This window comes from Salmo salar, chromosome 02 (genome assembly GCF_965601325.2).
Source record: "Salmo salar chromosome 02, fSalSal1, whole genome shotgun sequence".
NCBI classification, from domain to species: Eukaryota; Metazoa; Chordata; class Actinopteri; order Salmoniformes; family Salmonidae; genus Salmo; species Salmo salar.
In genome coordinates, this window is record NC_138292.1 from 99,337,501 (window position 1) to 99,359,096 (window position 21,596).

The 21,596-nt window shown below is 46.4% G+C and overlaps 1 protein-coding gene across 1 annotated transcript; it reads right to left on the reverse strand.

Annotated features, from left to right (window-relative positions):
* Nucleotides 1-6,968: 6,968 nt before the first annotated feature.
* On the reverse strand, nucleotides 6,969-20,453 carry pdia2 (protein disulfide isomerase family A, member 2). Its single transcript, XM_045712543.2, has 11 exons — nucleotides 19,886-20,453; nucleotides 18,013-18,240; nucleotides 17,785-17,918; nucleotides 14,543-14,680; nucleotides 13,744-13,860; nucleotides 13,420-13,545; nucleotides 10,853-11,044; nucleotides 9,804-9,924; nucleotides 8,525-8,706; nucleotides 7,257-7,496; nucleotides 6,969-7,112 (listed from the first exon to the last, which is right to left on the reverse strand). The coding sequence occupies exons 1-11, from the start codon at nucleotides 20,112-20,114 to the stop codon at nucleotides 7,056-7,058; spliced, it is 1,764 nt and encodes a 587-aa protein (XP_045568499.1). The 5' UTR covers nucleotides 20,115-20,453; the 3' UTR covers nucleotides 6,969-7,055.
* Between the last annotated feature and the right edge of the window lie 1,143 nt (nucleotides 20,454-21,596).

Here is a 21,596-nt window from a genome sequence, read left to right on the forward strand (position 1 = left end):
TCCCTGAGATCTGGATCTTCTCTGGAAAATCATTATTTTAGTCTTTTTGGGGTTTACTGCCAGGGCCCAGGTCTGGCAGTACTGCTCTAGCAGGTCCAGGCTCTGCTGTAGGCCAGGTGCTGTGGGTGACATCAGGCATAGGTCATCTGCGAAGAGTAGGCATTTAACTTCTGAATTGTGGAGACTAACACCAGGGGCTGAGGATTTTTCTAGAATAGTGGCCAATTCGTTAATGTAAATATTGAATAGTGCAGGGCTCAGATTGCAACCCTGACGAAGGCCCCGCCCCTGGTTAAAGAATTCTGTTCTTTTCTTACCAATTTTAATGCTGCACGTATTGCCAGTATACATTGATTTAATTATGTCATATGTTTTTCCCCCTACACCACTTTCAATAACTTTGTAGAACAGTCCTGTATGCCAAATAGAATCAAATGCTTTTTGGAAGTCGATAAAGCAAGCGTATATTTTGGTATTATTTTGGTGGACATGTTTATCTATCAGGGTGTGTAAGGTGTAAATATGATCAGTTGTGCGATGTTTTGGTATAAATCCAATTTGGCTTTTACTCAAGACATTGTGCTTATTAAGGAAGTTTAGAACTCTTACATTGATGATACTACAGAAAACCTTCCCCAGGTTACTGTTCACACAAATGCCTCTGTAATTGTTAGGGTCAAATTTGTCTCCGTTCTTAAAGATTGGGGTTATGAGTCCTTGATTCCAGATGTCAGGGAAATAACCTACACTCAGGATCAAATTAAACAGTTTTAATATAGCCAATTGAAATTTTGCACTAGTGAGTTTGAGCATCTCATTTAGGATGCCATCAGGTCCGCATGCTTTTTTAAATCTGAGGGCCTGAAGTTTCTTATAGAGCTCCTGGTCAGTAATTGGGGAGTCCAATGGGTTTTGATTGTCCTTTATAGCTTTTTCTAATCCATTCAACTTCTCATGGATTTGGCGTTGTTCTGCGTTTGTGTCAATTTGAACGGTGTTGTAGAGTGTTTTGAAATGGGTCGTCCATACGTCACCATTTTGTATCGCTAATTCCTCTTGTTTAGATTTTTTTAGTTTTTTCCAATTTTGCCAAAAGTTGTTTGTGTTTATGGACTCCTCAATTAGTGTCAGCTGCTTGCTGTTGTACTGTGCTTTTTTGGTTCTGAGTGTACGTTTATAGAGTTTTAAAGTCTCACAGTAATGAAGGCGTAGTTCACCATTATTTGGGTCTCTGTGCTTTTGGTTGGATAGTGTTCTAAGGTTTTTCCTTATAATTTTACAATCTGCATCAAACCAGTTGTCATCTGCGATTTTTTTAGTTTTGTTTTTTATCAATTTCAATTGTGCTTCTTTTGCCGTTTGCCTGAATATATAGTTGATGTTTCGTACTGCTAGATTGATGCCTTCTTTACTGTGAGTGAATGTGGTATCCAGAAAGTTATCTAAGAGTGTTTGGATATTTTGGTTCCAGGTTGCTTTCTGGTATTCTTCTGTGCTGTTTTGGGCCCATCTGTATGAATTTCTGATGTTGTACAGCTTACTGGGCTGTGAATGTGTGGTTGTTTCCATGTCTGTTCTTTTGAGGAACAACGTAATTTGGCTGTGATCAGACAGAGGTGTTAGTGGCTTGACAGTGAATGAGCTGAGAGAGAAAGGGTCCATGTCTGTGATCATATAGTCTACTGTACTGTGGCCAAGAGGTGAGCAGTAGGTGAATCTCCCCAAAGAGTCCCCCCGTAACCTACCATTGACAAAGTACAGACCCAGGCTTCTACAGAGCTGCAAAAGATCCCTTCCGTTTTTGTTGACGGTGCTGTCACTGTTGTTTCTATGGGGGAGATTAAGACAGTTAGAAACAGTATGGCCTGTAATAAAGCTGTCCCCTCGTGTGCTCGTTAGATCAGGTAGTGTTCCTGTGCGCGCATTTGTGTCCCCACAGATGAGCACATTTCCCTGGGCCTGGAAATGGCACGTCTCTTCCTCAAGGGTGGGGAAGATCTCCTCTGAGTAATATGGGGATTCTGAGGGGGGGATATATATTGCACAAAGGAACACATCTTTTTCTGTCAGTACAAGTTCTTTTTTTAGTTTTAACCAAATGTGGTATTTGCCAATTTTGAGGGGATCAATTAGATTTTGTAGTTCGGATTTGTACCAAATGATCAATCCTCCAGAGTCTCTGCCTCTATTGACAGAGCTGTGTTTCTGTGACGGCACAATGACCTCTCTGTAGCCTGTGGGACAGTGAGTGACAACGTCAGCCTTACACCATGTCTCCTGCAGAATGATGACATCAACATCTTTAAGATTTTTGTTGAACTCCAGTGCTAAACTCTTCAGACCAAAGGTTGATGAGTTTAGGCCCTGGATGTTCCACATGCTAACTGATAGTGATTTCATGTTGCAAAAAGAAAGAATAGCAGTCAGAAACACAGTAACTATTAACTAATACGTTGTTAAGAGTGAGATAAACAGGATATCAGCTAACATTTATTCTGTTATTCTGTTAAATATTCCTATTCATTGAACAAGTAAATTCTAGTACAATAGGTGTGTGTGTGTGTGTGTGTATGCGTCCGTGTGTGTTTAGTGCAGTTTAGTGCAGATGTATTGGAGGAGCTGTTTAATCTCACTTAATCCTACAGGGTTCTCCTGTCCTCTGACGACCTCCGCGTAGCTGCGCTGGTCCTGCTGTTGGGCCCTGTGAGGTGGAGGGGGGCCAGGTCTGGGCCGTGGGACTTCCTCTCTGGTCGGGTAGGGGTGGTGGTCTGGTGCGGGATAATAGGCTGGGCCCGGTCTGGTCTGGCTAAGCCGATGGAAGTGGTGATGCTCTGGGGGTGGGTGGGGCCTGTGGGGTGCACTGGGTCTGGTGTGGCGTTGAAGGGGCCTGGGGCTCCTTGGTGGTGCAGTGGTCTGGTAGGGGTCTCTGGGTGCTCCTCTGTCCAGTACAGCATGGGGTGTTTGTCTACCAAGTGCCACGTCCTTTAGAGACTTGGCAAACATCCCTACTGTCTGCTTCCTCAGGTGGGAGTGGTCGTGTAGATGCTCTGGGGTGATTGTTGGGTGGTGAGCAACGTGTACGTTCGGGAGTAGGCCACACCCTCTGGTGATGTCAGCGTTGACTTTCTGAATAGTACGGGGATGAAAGTCTTTGCGGGGCAGCAGAGTGGAGATGGTGATGTGGGAGTTGGGGAACAACTCAGAGGCCCTCTCTGCTACTCTGTTGACCAGGCTGCCTACTCTCTCCTGTTCCTCTCGCAGGTTGTTGGTGCCGGTGTGAATAATAATGTGGCCTGGTGTGCCAAAGTCAGGCTGGGACAGGATGTGGAGTGCATCCTGTGTTTTTGGGCACCATATTTTGCACACCTTGTGTTGGGGGAAGAGTTTATCTTCTTGGATGAATTTCCCATTTGAGTCAATGAGGATGGCCACCTCAGAGGGTTTTGCCAGATTAGTGTGTTTACGGTCTGGGGCTGGAGTACACAGGGCCTGTGTACATGGAGGGGGGTGTGGGGGTGTGTCAGGGGGGGGCAGAGAGCTTCTCTCTGTAGTAGGGGTCTCTATTTGGGCCTCTTTGTTGACTGGGGGTGTGGGTAGAGTGTTGTCGGTATGGGGGGGGATTGTGGGTAAAGGTGGGTCAGTGGGGTTGTTAGGGGTGGTGAGGGGCTGCAGCTTCTCTCTGGGAGTCTCTACAGTCTGTTCTCTGTGCTGTAGCACCCTCTTGATGACAGACAACTCCTTTGCCATCTCCTCCTTTACCTGCACTAGCTCTCTCCTCATGGTGGCCTTTACCTCCTCAAGAGCTGTGGTAAGGCTCTCTCTCAGCTCCTGGACAGAGTTCTTCAGCTGGGTCCTGCACTGGTTGATCTGGTCCTGTAGAAGCTCTGTGTCTGGGCTGGTGGTGGTGTAGCTGGGGGGCTGCTCCTTCAGCTCAGTAACCCATACCTCTAACACAGCCAGCCTGTCTCTCAACAGGCTGATAGTAGTGTGGTCTTGGCTCTGGTGGTTGTAGGCAGGCAGGGGGGAGGATAGTCCTGCTGTTGGGGTGCCTGAGGTGAGGGGAGAGGTCGGGGTGCTGTCCTTTTCTTTTTTGCTTTCTGCTATCTTCCTTAGAGTGGGGAAGTCCTGCACAACAGAGCTGAGTGCAGCCTCACTGCCCTGGACCATGATAGTGCCGTTCTGATACATGTTTACCGTCAGAAACCTGTTTTCCTGGTCCTTATCGCTGTCCTCAAAAATGTGGATTTGCCTTCCCTTGCAGATGCCTTTCTTCGTGGTATAGCTGAAATGCCTGGTTACAGCTGTATGCCAGGCAGTAGTGTGGTCTGTGTAAAATAACAGGTTTGTAACAGTCCCGTTTTGTGAGCAGTCGGCGAACAAAGTTTCTGGGTTCTCCCTCAGAATTCTGTGTTTAAAGTTGATTCTTCCCTTCTCTGATTTGATTTCTGCTGGGTATTCAAAAAACAACGGCGAAAATCTCTCAGTCTCTGCCGTTGCTGTCGCTGCTAGCGCTGCCTCAGTGGCCATGTTGCTATGGTTACCACCAGTAAACGGTTAGAGCTAGACGATAAGCTAGCTGACAGATTTGAATTTGGCTAGCTACCACGATGAAGATTGGTCTTTTAACTCACTCTCTGTCAATCTTTTCCTCCTGTGTTGATCTTCAGTTGTACAATTTGATTACCTATACATTTTTTGCTAATTTAGTCGTGTTAATCTCGCTCTTAACAACCAAAAAGTTATAACAAGTCAGGAGCTGTTCTTCTGCATGACTTCTCTCTCTCTCTCTCTGTCTCTCTCTCTCTCTCTCTCTCTCTGTCTCTCTCTGTCTCTCTCTCTCTGTCTCTCTCTCTCTCTCTGTCTCTCTCTGTCTCTCTCTCTCTGTCTCTCTCTCTCTCTCTCTCTCTCTCTCTCTGTCTCTCTCTCTTTGTCTCACTGTCTCTCTCTCTCTCTCTGTCTCTCTCTCTCTCTCTCTGTCTCTCTCTCTCTGTCTCTCTCTCTCTGTCTCTCTCTCTCTCTCTCTCTCTCTGTCTCTCTCTCTTTGTCTCACTGTCTCTCTCTCTCTCTCTGTCTCTCTCTCTCTCTCTCTGTCTGCTCTCTCTCGCGCTGTCTCTCTCTCTCTCTGTCTCTCTCTCTCTGTCTCTCTGTCTCTCTCTCTCTCTCTCTCTCTCTCTGTCTCTCTCTCTCTCTCTCTCTCTGTCTCTGTCTCTCTTTCTCTGTCTCTCTCTCTTTGTCTCTCTCTCTTTGTCTCTGTCTCTCTCTCTGTCTCTCTCTCTCTGTCTCTGTCTCTGTCTTTGTCTCTGTCTCTCTCTCTCTCTGTCTTTCTCTTTGTCTCTGTCTCTCTCTCTCTCTCTCTGTCTTTCTCTTTGTCTCTCTCTCTGTCTTTCTCTTTGTCTCTCTCTCTCTCTCTATCAATTCTGTTAAATTCAAATTCAAAGGGCTTTATTGGCACGGGAAACATATGTTAACATTGCCAAAGCAAGTGAAATAGATAAATGACTACAGTATTCCTGACTGAAGCTGTTATTACACTAAGGGGCGACAAAAACCTACATAGAAAACTGATCATTGTGCAGGACTACAGTATTTTCTTACTGAAGCTGTTATTACACTAAGGGGCGACATAAACCCACATAGAAAACTGATCATTGTGCAGGACTACAGTATTTTCTTACTGAAGCTGTTATTACACTAAGGAGCGACATAAACCTACATAGAGAACTGAAAATTGTGCAGGACTACAGTATTCCTGACTGAAGCTGTTGTTATGCTAAAGGTTTTTATTCTAAGAGAAAGTGAGGGTTAATTAGGGTGGAAATGTTCTTGCTGTCCTACTGTAGCCTGTATCACAACCAGTCACATTGTACAGCTGTCACGTCCTGACCATAGAAAGCTTTTATTTTTCTATGGTAGAGTAGGTCAGGGCGTAACAGAGGGTTTTGTCTAGTTTATTTATGTCTATGTTGGGGTTCTAGTTTCTTTTTTCTATGTTGGGAGTTTTGTCTAGTTTATGTATTTCTATGTGGGGTTCTAGTTTTTGTATTTCTATGTGGGGTTCTAGTTTATGTATTTCTATGTGGGGGTTCTAGTTTTTGTATTTCTATGTGGGTTTCTAGTTTCGTTTTTCTATGTTGGGGTTTTGTCTAGTTTATGTATTTCTATGTGGGGTTCTAGTTTCTTTTTTCTATGTTGGGGTTTTTGTCTAGTTTATGTTTTTCTATGTGGGGTTCTAGTTTTTGTATTTCTATGTTGTTGTTTTTTGGGGGGGGATGATCTCCAATTAGAGGCAGCTGGTCATCGTTGTCTCTAATTGGGGATCATATTTAAGTTGTTGTTTTTCCCACTAGGTTTTGTGTGGAGATTATTTTGAGTAAGTGTATCTTGCACCTCTTCGTCACGATTTGTTGTTTTGTCCATTAGTTTATTTGTATGTCTTACATAGTTTCACAGTTATAATAAAATGTGGAACGATACACACGCCGCACTTTGGTCCCATTCTTCAGACAGCCGTGACAGAATCTCCCACCACCAACCGACCAAGCAGCGTGGTCAGGAGGACTGGACCTGGGAGGAAATTCTGAATGGAGCAGGACACTGGACAAGGGCCCAGGGGAGTATCGCCGTCCAAAGGAGGAAATTGAAGCAGCGAGAGCAGAACGGCGATATTACGAGGCGTTAAACCATCAAGGCAAGCAGTCTCTCTGTCTCTCTCTCTCTCTGTCTCTGTCTCTGTCTCTCTCTGTCTCTCTCTCTCTCTCTCTCTCTCTCTCTCTCTCTCTGTCTGTCTCTGTCTCTATCTCTCTCTCTCTCTCTCTCTCTCTGTCTCTCTATCTGTGTCTCTGTCTCTGTGTGCATCTCAACAGTCTAAAGTTGTTTCCTCTCGTCATCTCCTCTCCTTGTTGTCTATCCTTGTTTCCTCTCCTTGTCTCCTCGTCTCCTCTCCTCTATAAAGACTCACCACTCCAGACTTCAGAATCAAATCACTTTTATTATTAAACCGAAAGAGAAACCATAGAAACCAATAAACTCCTTTTGATTGGTTCGATCCTCTGACTTTACAGCTCGTCTTTAGACGTCTCATTGGCTGGCGGTGGCGATGACTCATCGGTGACCTGTCAGAAGGAAGGAGAGAGGGGATTGGTCAAGAGAGCTCTGGAGTGGGAGGGGTTTGCATTATTAAGAGTGAGAGGGGGATTGGTCAGAAGAGTTTAGAGTGGGAGGGATTTGTATAATTAGTCGGGTAAGTTCAACTTCACCTCCTCTTCATCGTCCTCTTCATCATCCTTCACAGCCTCTTCATCATCCTTCACATCCTCTTCATCATCCTTCACCTCCTCTTCATCGTCCTCTTCATCATCCTTCACATCCTCTTCATCATCCTTCACCTCCTCTTCATCACCATCATCCTCCTCCTCTTCCGCCTTCGGAAGCTGTCCTCCATTGTCCAGGAACATAGCAAACGTCTCCAAGTCTCTGGTCCCGCTGTATTCTACCACCTCACACACACACACACACACACACCACACACACACACACACACACACACACACACACACACACACACACACACACACACACACACACACACACACACACACACACACACACACACACACACACACACACACACACACACACACACACACACGGTGTAGTTTGTGATAGAGGTGTGACAGAGTAGTCTTTCTATCCTTCCGATAGATTGTGTGTGACTTCCTCCAGGATCAGAGGTTAATGGTTAAAGGTTAAGGTTAGGGTCAGAGGTTAAGGTTAGGGTCAGAGGTTAAGGTTAGGGTCAGAGGTTAATGTTAGGGTCAGAGGTTAAGGTTAGAGTCAGAGGTTAGGGGTTAAAGGTTACCTTGCTGTCTTCTCCAGCAGGGTAGTACCGTAGTGTAGGGAAACCAGACACTCCCTCCACCTCGTTTGGTTAGGGTCAGAGGTTAAGGTTAGGGTCAGAGGTTAAGGTTAGGGTCAGAGGTTAAGGTTAGGGTCAGAGGTTAGGGGTTAAAGGTTACCTTGCTGTCTTCTCCAGCAGGGTAGTACCGTAGCGTAGGGAACCCAGACACTCCCTCCACCTCGTTTGGTTAGGGTCAGAGGTTAAGGTTAGGGTCAGAGGTTAAGGTTAGGGTCAGAGGTTAAGGTTAGGGTCAGAGGTTAGGGGTTAAAGGTTACCTTGCTGTCTTCTCCAGCAGGGTAGTACCGTAGCGTAGGGAACCCAGACACTCCCTCCACCTCGTTTGGTTAGGGTCAGAGGTTAAGGTTAGGGTCAGAGGTTAAGGTTAGGGTCAGAGGTTAAGGTTAGGGTCAGAGGTTAAGGTTAGAGTCAGAGGTTAGGGGTTAAAGGTTACCTTGCTGTCTTCTCCAGCAGGGTAGTACCGTAGCGTAGGGAACCCAGACACTCCCTCCACCTCGTTTGGTTAGGGTCAGAGGTTAAGGTTAGGGTCAGAGGTTAAGGTTAGGGTCAGAGGTTAAGGTTAGGGTCAGAGGTTAAGGTTAGAGTCAGAGGTTAGGGGTTAAAGGTTACCTTGCTGTCTTCTCCAGCAGGGTAGTACCGTAGCGTAGGGAATCCAGACACCGACACTCCCTCCACCTCATTGGTCGTGGCATCCATCTTGGCAATGATGATGTCATCCCGGTCAGCATACTTCTCTGCCAGCTTCTCCCAGACTGGAGCCAGTTCCTTACAGTGACCACACCATGGGGCATCTACACACACACACACACACACACACACACACACACAGACACACACACACACAGACACACAGACACACACACACAGACACAGACACAGACACAGACAGACACACACACACACACACACACACAGACACAGACACACACACACACACAGACACACACACACACACAGACACACACACACACACACACACACACACACACACACACACACACACACACAGACACAGACACACACACACACACAGACACAGACACACACACACACACACAGACACACACACACACACACACACAGACACACACACACACACACACACACAGACACAGACACAGACACACACACACACACAGACACACACACACACACAGACACAGACACACACACACACACACACAGACACAGACACACACACACACACACACTAGCTTTAGCTAACGTTAGCTAGCTAGCTCAACTTACACTTAGCTAGCTACTAGCGACAGGAAACTGTCTAAGTAGAGAAAGCACCAAGCTGGTGTCTTAATATGGCGTTGGGTCACCACGACCAGCCGAACACCTCGTCTTAACAAGGTCACCACGACCAGCCAAACACCTCGGCGTAGATTCTAGAAGTGTCTGGGAACTCTGTCAGAGAGGGATGTGACGCCATTCTTCCACCAGAAATAGTTTTTTAAGGTTGATGTTGGAAAACACCGACTCAGGCCCTTCCAGAATCATCCCGTAAAGCGTTTAACTGGGTTGAGCTCTGGTGACTTGAGACGGCCATGGCATATGGTTTACATCGTTCATTGACCATTCATACCCTGTGGATAGGGGGGCGTTGTCATCCTATGGGAGCAGAGCCATGGTGGCCCAAAAAATAACGGCCCGCCCAGCATTCTTATACGTGACCCTAAGCATGATGGGATGTTAATTGCTTAATTAACTCAGGAACCACACCTGTGTGGAAGCACCTGCTTTCAATATACTTTGTATCCATCACTTACTTGCGTGTTTTTCCTTTATTTTAGCAGTTACCTGTAGTACAGAGAGGATGAATTACGCCACGCCTTGAAAATCGAACTGCTGATGATTGATACGGGAGGAAGAGTTGACTTACAGAACTCTACGAAGACGTTCTTGTTGTTCTCTAGGGCGACAGCCTCAAAGTTCTTCCCGACCAGAACTTTAACGGGTCCTTTATCCCAGTCCTCTGGTACCTCCTCGCTCAGCAGATGAGACTGTAATCACAACACACTGTTATACTCTAACCTCTACACTCTAACCCCTGACCTTTAACCCCTAACCCTTTATCCCAGTCCTCTGGTACCTCCTCGCTCAGCAGGTGAGACTGTAACCACAACACACTGTTATACTCTAACCTCTACACCTCTAACCCCTGACCTTTAACCCCTAACCCTTTATCCCAGTCCTCTGGTACCTCCTCGCTCAGCAGGTGAGACTGTAACCACAACACACTGTTATACTCTAACCTCTACACTCTAACCCCTGACCTTTAACCCCTAACCCTTTATCTCAGTCCTCAGGTACATCCTCACTGAGAAAGTGGGCCTGGAACCATAACAACAAGTTAGACCCTAATCCTGTCCTCTAACCTCTAACCCCTGTGTGCCTGTAGGGGTGTGAACTGTGTTGGCTGGCTATAGTGGTGGGAGTAATGTGATTGGCTGGCTATAGTGGTGGGAGTAATGTGATTGGCTGGCTATAGTGGTGGGAGTAATGTGATTGGCTGGCTATAGTGGTGGGAGTAATGTGATTGGCTGGCTATAGTGGTGGGAGTAATGTGATTGGCTAGCTCTAGGAGTAGGAGTGATGTGATTGGCTAGCTCTAGTAGTAGGAGTGATGTGATTGGCTAAGTCTAGTAGTAGGAGTGATGTGATTGGCTAAGTCTAGTAGTAGGAGTGATGTGATTGGCTAAGTCTAGTAGTAGCAGTGATGTGATTGGCTAAGTCTAGTAGTAGGAGTGATGTGATTGGCTAAGTCTAGCAGTAGGAGTGATGTGATTGGCTAAGTCTACTAGTAGGAGTGATGTGATTGGTAAAGTCTAGTAGTAGGAGTGATGTGATTGGCTAAGTCTAGTAGTAGGAGTGATGTGATTGGCTAAGTCTAGCAGTAGGAGTGATGTGATTGGTCGGGTGGTTGTATACCTTCACGTTTCCGTCCAGAACTCCCTGACAGAACGTTTGGAGCGTCGCGGCCGTTATCTGTCCAATCAGAGCGAACTTCTTGGTGGTGTCGGTGTTGATGATGCGTACAGCGGGGGCGTCGCCCTCGGAAAGACCGAAGTACTTCAGGACATGACTGACTGGTCCCGTTACATCTATAATGATGAACAATACCTACACACACACACACACACACACACACACACACACACACACACACACACACACACACACCACACACACACACACACACCACACACACCACACACCACACACCACACACACACACACACACACACACACACACTTGTCAATGCCCATACCAAGGAAAACCTTGAAAAACCATGACAATCTGCTGCTGAACAATGTACTGTATATAGTAGTGTGTAGTAGTAGTATACTGTATATAGTAGTGTGTAGTAGTAGTATACTGTATATAGTAGTGTGTAGTAGTAGTATACTGTATATAGTAGTGTGTAGTAGTAGTATACTGTATATAGTAGTGTGTAGTAGTAGTATACTGTATATAGTAGTAGTAGTATACTGTATATAGTAGTGTGTAGTATACTGTATATAGTAGTAGTAGTATACTGTATATAGTAGTAGTAGTATACTGTATATAGTAGTAGTAGTATACTGTATATAGTAGTGTGTAGTATACTGTATATAGTAGTAGTAGTATACTGTATATAGTAGTGTGTAGTAGTAGTATACTGTATATAGTAGTAGTAGTATACTGTATATAGTAGTGTGAAGTAGTAGTATTATACTGTTTATAGTAGTGTGTAGTAGTAGTATATACAGTATATTTGTATATATTTTTTTTAAACATAGTCTCCTGCAGTCCACCTCACCCAATGTGGTATTGATCTGCTATTTTCTTTACGTCAGAACCGGAACCCCCAACAGAAGCTAGCCAGCTAACTAGCTACTAGCTAGTAGTCAGCTAGCCATTGCTAGCGGTCATCAGCTACCTTTAGCCTGGACAACTCTCGCCAGTCAGCACTCAAACCAGAGCAAATCGGAATTATTTTTCTCCACATCTCCGGATTCCTACAGCAAGCTCTGAACCTTTTCACCGGGATCAGCGCAGCTAGCTAGCTGCTGTCCGGGTGGCTACTCCTGGCTAACGTCTCTGTCCCGAAGCAAGAACCAATTAGCCTGGAGCTAGCCTTTGCTAGGCCCATCTCCCGGCTAGCCGAAGAGGTCCATCAGCCACTCCTTGGGCTACAATACCTATTTTGCCAATTGGCCTGGACCTCCGCCGACCCATCACGACTGGACTACCGACGTAATTCGCCCGAGGGTTTTTTTATCAACTGGCTCCTCCGTCGCGACATCCCCTGAATGCCCATCTGCTAGCCTGCTAGCTGCGGCCCGTTAGCTGTCTAGAGCATATCAGACTGTTAGCTTAAGAGAACCATCGGCCAAATTCTTTGGCCACTATACCTATTTTGCCAATTGGCCAGGACCCTTTTACCACACGGAGCCCTACTGATCCACAACGACTGGTCTGCCGACGTAACAGCACGAAGGGGGGTACAACTTACTTCTTCCGTCGCAACGTCCCTCAACGGCCCTTCTACTAGCTTGCTAGCCCCGGCCCGCTAGCTGCCTGAATCGCCGTGTCTCCAGCCCGCCAAGCCACTCACTGGACGCCTATGATCACCCGACTACGCATGCCTCTCCCTAATGTCAATATGCCTTGTTCATCGCTGTTTTTGGTTAGTAATTATTGTCTTATTTCACTGTAGAGACTCTAGCCCTGCTCAATATTAACCCTTTAGTTCCACCTCCCACACATGCGGTGACCTCAACTGGTTTAAATTATTTTTCTAGAGACGGTCCAATCCACGGTCCGGGTCCTCCCGCGACGATCCACGGTCCGGGTCCTCCGGCGACGATCCACGGTCCGGGACCTCCGGCGACTATCCACTGTCCGGGTCCTCCGGCGACGATTCACTGTCCGGAGCTTTTGACAACGACCCCCGAAAGAGAGCCGCCACCGAGGATGGCACATCCGCGAGCAGAGCGGGGTCTACGTCCCGCACCGGAGCCGGCACCGAGGCTAGATGCCCACCCGGACCCTCCCCTATTGAGTCAGGTTTTGTGGCCGGAGTCCGCACCTTTTGGGAGGGGGTACTGTCACGCCCTGACCGTAGAGAGCCTTTTTATTTCTCTATTTGGTTAGGTCAGGGTGTGATTTGGGTGGGTATTCTAGATTATGTATATCTATGTTTTTTTTATTTCTATGTTGGCCTGATATGGTTCCCAATCAGAGACAGCTGTCTTTAGTTGTCTCTGATTGGAGATCATATTTAGGCAGCCTTTTCCCACTGGGTTTTTGTGGGAAATGTTCCCCTGCCACGCTGCACCTTGGTCTCATCTTTCAGACGAACGTAATAGTAGTAGTATTTATATAGTTCTGTACAGTATAATACCTTTCCCTTGAAGTCCTTGGCTGCGGTCCTGTATTCAGGCAGAAGGTTCTTCTGCTCCTGTACTGTAGTATAGTAGTAGTATTTATATAGTTGTGTACAGTATAATACCTTGCCCTTGAAGTCCTTGGCCGCGGTCCTGTATTCAGGCAGAAGGTTCTTCTGCTCCTGCACTGTAGAGTTAATGAAGAGGAGGCTGTGACTGTGAATCTTCGAACCAAAGATCTTATCCGCATTCTGCAGGACAGACAGACACAACACACTCAATAGGCTGTGTGTGTGTGTGTGTGTGTGGTGTGTGTGTGTGTGGTGTGTGTGTGTGTGTGTGTGTGTGTGTGTGTGTGTGTGTGTGTGTGTGTGTGTGTGTGTGTGTGTGTGTGTGTGTGTGTGTGTGTGTGTGTGTGTGTGTGTGTGTGTGTGTGTGTGTGTGTGTACCTGCTCGTTGAACTCTATGACCAGCTCCAGACTGTTGGTCCTGATGAAGACAGTCAGCTCCTCTTCACCCACCTTCACCTCCTCAGACACAGACAGGTCTACCCTGCCCTCGTCAAACTAACACACACACACACACACACACACACACACACACACCACACCACACCACACCACACACACACCACACACACACACACGTTAGAGGTCAGGGGTTAGAGGTCAGGGGTTAGAGGTCAGGGGCTAGAGGTCAGGGGATAGAGGTCAGGGGCTAGAGATCAGGGGCTAGAGGTCAGGGGCTAGAGGTCAGGGGCTAGAGGTCAGGGGCAAGAGGTCAGGGGCTAGAGGTCAGGGGCTAAAGGTCATGGGCTAGAGGTCAAGGGATAGAGGTCAGGGGCTAGAGGTCAGAGGTCAGGGGCTAGAGGTCAGGGGTTAGAGGTCTGGGGTTAGAGGTCAGGGCTAGAGGTCAGGGGCTAGAGGTCAGGGGCTGGAGGTCAGGGACTAGAGGTCAGGGGCTAGAGGTCAGGGGCTAGAGGTCAGGGGTTAGAGGTCAGGGGTTAGAGGTCAGGGGTTTAGAGGTCAGGGGCTAGAGGTCAGGGACTAGAGGTCAGGGGCTAGAGGTCAGGGGTTAGAGGTCAGGGGCTAGAGGTCAGGGGTTAGAGGTCAGGGGCTAGAGGTCAGGGGCTAGAGGTCAGGGCTAGAGGTCAGGGGCTAGAGGTCAGGGGCTAGAGGTCAGGGACTAGAGGTCAGGGGCTAGAGGTCAGGGGCTAGAGGTCAGGGGTTAGAGGTCAGAGCTCCTCACCTTCTTGAACAGCACCACTCTGTTGTTCTCTATTTCATATTTCTGGAAGACCTCTGGACTGGTTGTCACCCCGAACTCCATGTCAACCATCTCCATGGCAACACTATAGAACACCTTGGCCTCCTCACTCTCCAGACTCTGGTGGACAGATCAGATCAGATCAAATCGATAGATAGATCGATCAATAGACAGACAGACAGACAGACAGACAGACAGACAGACAGACAGACAGACAGACAGACAGACAGACAGACAGACAGACAGACAGACAGACAGACAGACAGACAGACACCAGGTCCAGGGTCAGACAGACAGACTCCAATGTCAGACAGACAGACACCAGGGTCAGACAGACAGACACCAGGGTCAGACAGACAGACAGACAGACAGACAGACAGACAGACAGACAGACAGACAGACAGACAGACAGACAGACAGACAGACAGACGTGCATCTTTCTCTTTCAAGACGATTCGATAAGTACCTAGATACATGGGCTCTGATATGATACAGGAACAATACGTTTTAGTTTCAAACAAATTGGTGAGATTCGGTTAGATTAGAGATGAAAATCGATGCGATTTGTTACGATGCAATACACTAACATTTGTTGATTCCAATGCTTCCCAGAGTTGTGTCAAGTTGGCACCTAAAACCCTCACAAACTTCTACAAATGCACAATTGAGAGCATTATTAACGGGCTGTATCACCGCCTGGTATGGCAACTGCACTTCCCGCAATGGCAGGGTTCTCTAGAGGATCGTGCGGTCTGCCCAACGTATCACCGGGGGCAAATTAACTGCCCTTGTCATTTACAAAATAGCCTCCAACACTCTACTCAGCAAATTGGATTCAGTCTATCACAGTGCCATCCATTTTGTCACCAAAGCCCCATATACTACCCACCACTGTGACCTGTATGCTCTCGTTGGCCGGCCCTCTTTTCATATTCGTCGCCAAACCCACTGGCTCCAGGTCATCTATAAGTCTTTGCTAGGTAAAGCCCCGCCTTATCTCAGCTCACTGGTCACCATAGCAGCCCCGCCTTATCTCAGCTCACTGGTCACCATAGCAGCACCCACCCGTAGCATGAGCTCCAGCAGGTATATCTCTCTGGTCACCCCCAAAGCCAATTCCTCCTTTGGCCGCCTTTCCTTCCAGTTCTCTGCTGCCAATGACTGGAACGAACTGCAAAAATCACTGAAGCTGGAGACTCTTATCTCCCTCACTAGCTTTAATATAGTGTATATATATATAGACTCCCTAATCTTCACTGATTTCTCTGTTTCTATTGACTATGTTTGTTTATGTGAAACTGTTTTGTAGTTTTTTTAATTTACCTTTATTTAACTAGGCAAGTCAGTTAAGAACAAATTCTTATTTTACAATGACGGCCTACCAGGGAACAGTAGGTTAACTGCCTTGTTCAGGGGCAGAACAACAGATTTTTACCTTGTCAGCTCGGGGATTCGATCTTGCAACCTTTTGGTTACTAGTCCTACAGTCTAACCACTAGGCTACCCTGCCATTTTTGCTTTATCGTGGCCAGGTGGCAGTTGTAAATGAGAACTTGTTCATTGCTCATCTCATATGTATATACTGTATTCTATACTATTCTACTGCATTACTCATCTCATATGTATATACTGTATTCTATCCTATTCTACTGTATCTTAGTCTATGTATTACTCATCTCATATGTATATACTGTATTCTATACTATTCTACTGTATCTTATTCTATGTATTACTCATCTCATATGTATATACTGTATTCTATACTATTCTACTGTATCTTAGTCTATGTATTACTCATCTCATATGTATATACTGTATTCTATACTATTCTACTGTATCTGTCTATGTATTACTCATCTCATATGTATATACTGTATTCTATACTATTCTACTGTATCTTAGTCTATGTATTACTCATCTCATATGTATATACTGTATTCTATCCTATTCTACTGTATCTTAGTCTATGTATAACTCATCTCATATGCATATACTGTATTCTATACTACTGCATTACTCATCTCATATGTATATATTGTATTCTATTCTACTGTATCTTAGTCTATGTATTACTCATCTATATATATATATATATATATATATATATATACTGTATTCTATCCTACTGTATATTAGTCTATGCCGCTCTGACATTGCTCGTCCATATATTTATATATTGTTAATTCCATTCCTTTACTTAGATTTGTGTTTACTGTCTGTATTGTTGTATTGTTAGATATTACTTGTTAGATATTACTGCACTGTTGGAGCTAGAAACACAAGCGTTTCGCTACACGCACAATCTGCTTTAACTGTTCTTCTTGACACTTTTGTCTGCGATTGGTCTGTCAGGTGCTGAGCGTTTCCCTGCCAGTTTCAATCTGCTTGGAGTATTCTACCTGTTACCTGGCTTGGAGTATTCTACCAAGTTTGTCTGCCTTGGAGTATTCTACCTGTTTGTCTGCCTTGGAGTATTCTACCTGTTTGGCTGCCTTGGGGTATTCTACCTGTTTGTCTGCCTTGGAGTATTCGACCTGTTTGTCTGCCTTGGAGTATTCTACCTGTTTGTCTGCCTTGGAGTATTCTACCTGTTTGTCTGCCTTGGAGTATTCTACCTGTTACCTGCCTTGGAGTATTATACCTGTTTGTCTGCCTTGGAGTATTCTACCTGTTTGTCTGCCTTGGAGTATTCTACCTGTTACCTGCCTTGGAGTATTCTACCTGTTACCTGCCTTGGAGTATTCTACCTGTTACCTGGCTTGGAGTATTCTACCTGTTACCTGCCTTGGAGTATTCTACCTGTTACCTGCCTTGGAGTATCCTACCTGTTACCTGGCTTGGAGTATTCTACCTGTTACCTGCCTTGGAGTATTCTACCTGTTACCTGCCTTGGAGTATTCTACCTGTTACCTGGCTTGGAGTATTCTACCTGTTACCTGCCTTGGAGTATTCTACCTGTTACCTGCCTTGGAATATTCTACCTGTTACCTGGCTTGGAGTATTCTACCTGTTTTTAAGGTTAGGTGGAGTTACCAGGGCTACCAATCTCTAGTCTAATGTTCAGACTGCTGTACAGACAATATATGCTCTAGACAGACAGACAGACAGACAGACAGACAGACAGACAGACAGACAGACAGACAGACAGACAGACAGACAGACAGACAGACAGACAGACAGACAGACAGACAGACAGTCAGGGATCAGAGGTCAGGGTAACTCACGGTGAAGAACCCCAGCACTGTCACGTTGTGAAGGTTGATGTGTTCTGCAGCGGCGTCAGTAGTCTCTAACGCCACGGCAACGGGACCTGAACGCCTCTTCATCCACTGAACAATACCCTGCACTGTCCTCTTCCCTAAAACACACACGGGTCGAAGGTTAGGGTTAGGTTTAGGGTCAGTAGGGTCAGTAGGATCAGAGATCAGAGGTCAGGGGTTAGAGGTTGTTACCAGTGAAGTCGACGGGGTTGTTTCTGTCTCCGTCGGTGAACAGTTTGATGGTCGGGAAACTTCCGACATCGAACTCTTCGGCCAGTTGATTCTCCTCGACAGCGTCCACTTTAGCCAGACCGAATCCCTCCTCCTCTCCTCTCTCCTCCTCTCTCTCTCCCTTCAACACCCTCGCTGCCTCCGCGTACACCGGCTCTAACTGACGACAGTGACCACACCACGGAGCATCTACACACACACACACACACACACACACACACACACACACACACACACACACACACACACACACACACACACACACACACACACACACACACCACAGGTTAGTGATAAAATGCAAATATGCCAGATCAGATCCAGTGCCAGTTGAGGTTAACCTGATAGCCATGGTAACTCCTCCTGACCTTAACCTCAGGTAGAGATAGCCCTGGTAGCCATGGTAATGCCTCCTAACCTTAACCCTCAGGTAGAGATAGCCCTGGTAGCCATGGTAACTCCTCCTAACCTTAACCTCAGGTAGAGATAGCCATGGTAACTCCTCCTAACCTTAACCTCAGGTAGATATAGCCCTGGGAGAATTGGCATGTGCTGCAGTTGGAGACAACATGTGCACATTCAGCTGATAAGGGTCCTTAGTGATGACGAGGGTTAAGGTCAGGGAGTTAAAGAAGAGAAAGTTTCGAATGAATTGTACAACTGGCTAGGATGACTAGGTGACCAACCCTAACCCCTATCCCTAACCCAAGATAACTAGGTTACTAACCCTAACCCAAGATGACTAGGTGACTAACCCTAACCCTAACCCAAGATGACTAGGTAACTAACCCTAACCCTAACCCAAGATGACTAGGTGACTAACCCTAACCCAAGATGACTAGGTTACTAACCCTAACCCAAGATGACTAGGTGACTAACCCTAACCCTAACCCAAGATGACTAGGTAACTAACCCTAACCCTAACCCAAGATGACTAGGTGACTAACCCTAACCCAAGATGACTAGGTGACTAACCCTAACCCTAACCCAAGATGACTAGGTGACTAACCCTAACCCTAACCCAAGATGACTAGGTGACTAACCCTAACCCAAGATGACTAGGTGACTAACCCTAACCCAAGATGACTAGGTTACTAACCCTAACCCAAGATGACTAGGTGACTAACCCTAACCCAAGATGACTAGGTGACTAACCCTAACCCTAACCCTAACCCAAGATTACTAGGTGACTAACCATTTAAAATATATAAAACACATTAATATTGTTATTGTATACGTTTACTGTAATATTATCAATATACTGTTATTAATTATATTATATATTACTACACTTTACAGTAATGTACTGTTAAACCAAAAATGTCGGAATTTATGATAACATATGGTACCTTATTCTCCAGCAATTTACAACTAACTGGCTGACAGTAAATTACCTTTAATTATACACTGTTGCCTGACCCTAACCCCTAACCCTTAACCCCTAACCCCTAACCCTTAACCCCTAACCCCTAACCCCTAACCCTAACCCCTAACCCTAACCCCTAACCCCTAACCCTAACCCTAACTCTTACCCCTAACCCCTAACCCTAAACCCTAACCCCTAACCCTAACCCCTAACCCTAACCTTAACCTTAACCCCTAACCCCTAACCCTAACCCCTAACCCCTAACCCTAACCCTAACCCCTAACCCTAAACCCTAAACCCTAACCCCTAACCCTAACCCCTAACCCTAACCTTAACCCTAACCCCTAACCCTAACCCCTAACCCTAACCCCTAACCCCTAACCCCTAACCTTATCCCTAAACCCTAACCCCTAACCCCGACCCCAACCCTAACCCTAACCTTAACCTCCACTATGTGTTTCTACTCACAGAACTCAACCAGCAGGAACTTGTTTTCACTCAGGGCCCTTTGGAAGTTATTAATGTGCAGGACCATCACGTTCTTCTCCTCTTCTATCTCAGTGGTTTTCTCTTTCTTCTCCAGGTCCGTCTCTTGTTCCGCTGCGTCGGTCTGTTCTGGGCTGGTGTCCTCCGCCGTCTGTGTCCAGGACACGCGGAGAACCAGAACCACGGCTGCTAGAACCACACAGAACCGCATGGCGACGATGTTGATGGAGAATAAAAACCCCTCGTCGCAAACTGTCCTCGCCACTGGTCACACACTATGCTGTCTCTCCACACTCTCCTGTCTCTCCACACTATGCTGTCTCTCCACACTATGCTGTCTCTCCACACTATGCTGTCTCTCCACACTATCCTGTCTCTCCCCACTATGCTGTCTCTCCTGTCTCTCCTGTCCCTCCTGTCTCTCCACACTATGCTATCTCTCCTGTCTCTGCTGTCTCTCCTGTCTCTGCTGTCTCTCCTGTCTCTGCTGTCTCTCCTGTCTCTCCACACTCTGTTCTGTCTGACCACCACACACAACTGATAACAGAGTCTCCTCCGACGAGCACATCAGGTGAGTGTGTGTGTGTGAGAATTCTACTGGTCTCACTATCGACCAATCAGAAGCCGAAACCCAACCTTAACTGGCCAATCACAAAGTGTCACATTTCACAGGAGTAGTATAGGTAGCTCAGTTCACACACACACACACACACACACACACACACACACACACACACACACACACACACACACACACACACACACACACACACACACACACACACACACACACACACACACACACACACACACACACACACACACACACACACACACACACACACACACACACACACACACACACACACACACACACACACTGCCGCCAGCATGGAGTTGCACCCATTCATATCAGTCCTTATTTCAGGCCAACACTTTATCTACAACTACCTCCCTGTTCCCTAACACTTTATCTACAACTACCTCCTTGTTCCCTAACACTTTATCTACAGCTACCTCCTTGTTCCCTAACACTTTATCTACAGCTACCTCCCTGTTCCCTGTTCCCTAACACTTTATCTACAGCTACCTCCTTGTTCCCTAACACTTTATCTACAGCTACCTCCCTGTTCCCTAACACTTTATCTACAGCTACCTCCCTGTTCCCTAACACTTTATCTACAGCTACCTTCCTGTTCCCTAACACTTTATCTACAGCTACCTCCCTGTTCCCTAACACTTTATCTACAGCTACCTCCCTGTTCCCTGTTCCCTAACACTTTATCTACAGCTACCTCCCTGTCCCCTAACACTTTATCTACAGCTACCTCCCTGTTCCCTAACACTTTATCTACAGCTACCACCCTGTTCCTGTTCCCTAACACTTTACCTACAGCTACCTCCCTGTTCCCTGTTCCCTAACACTTTATCTACAGCTACCTCCTTGTTCCCTAACACTTTATCTACAGCTACCTCCCTGTTCCCTAACACTTTATCTACAGCTACCTCCTTGTTCCCTAACACTTTATCTACAGCTACCTCCCTGTTCCCTAACACTTTATCTACAGCTACCTCCCTGTTCCAACATGTCCCCCCCCAGTAGTATTAACAACATGTTCCCCCCCAGTAGTATTAACAACATGTCCCCCCCCCAGTAGTATTAACAACATGTCCCCCCCAGTAGTATTAACAA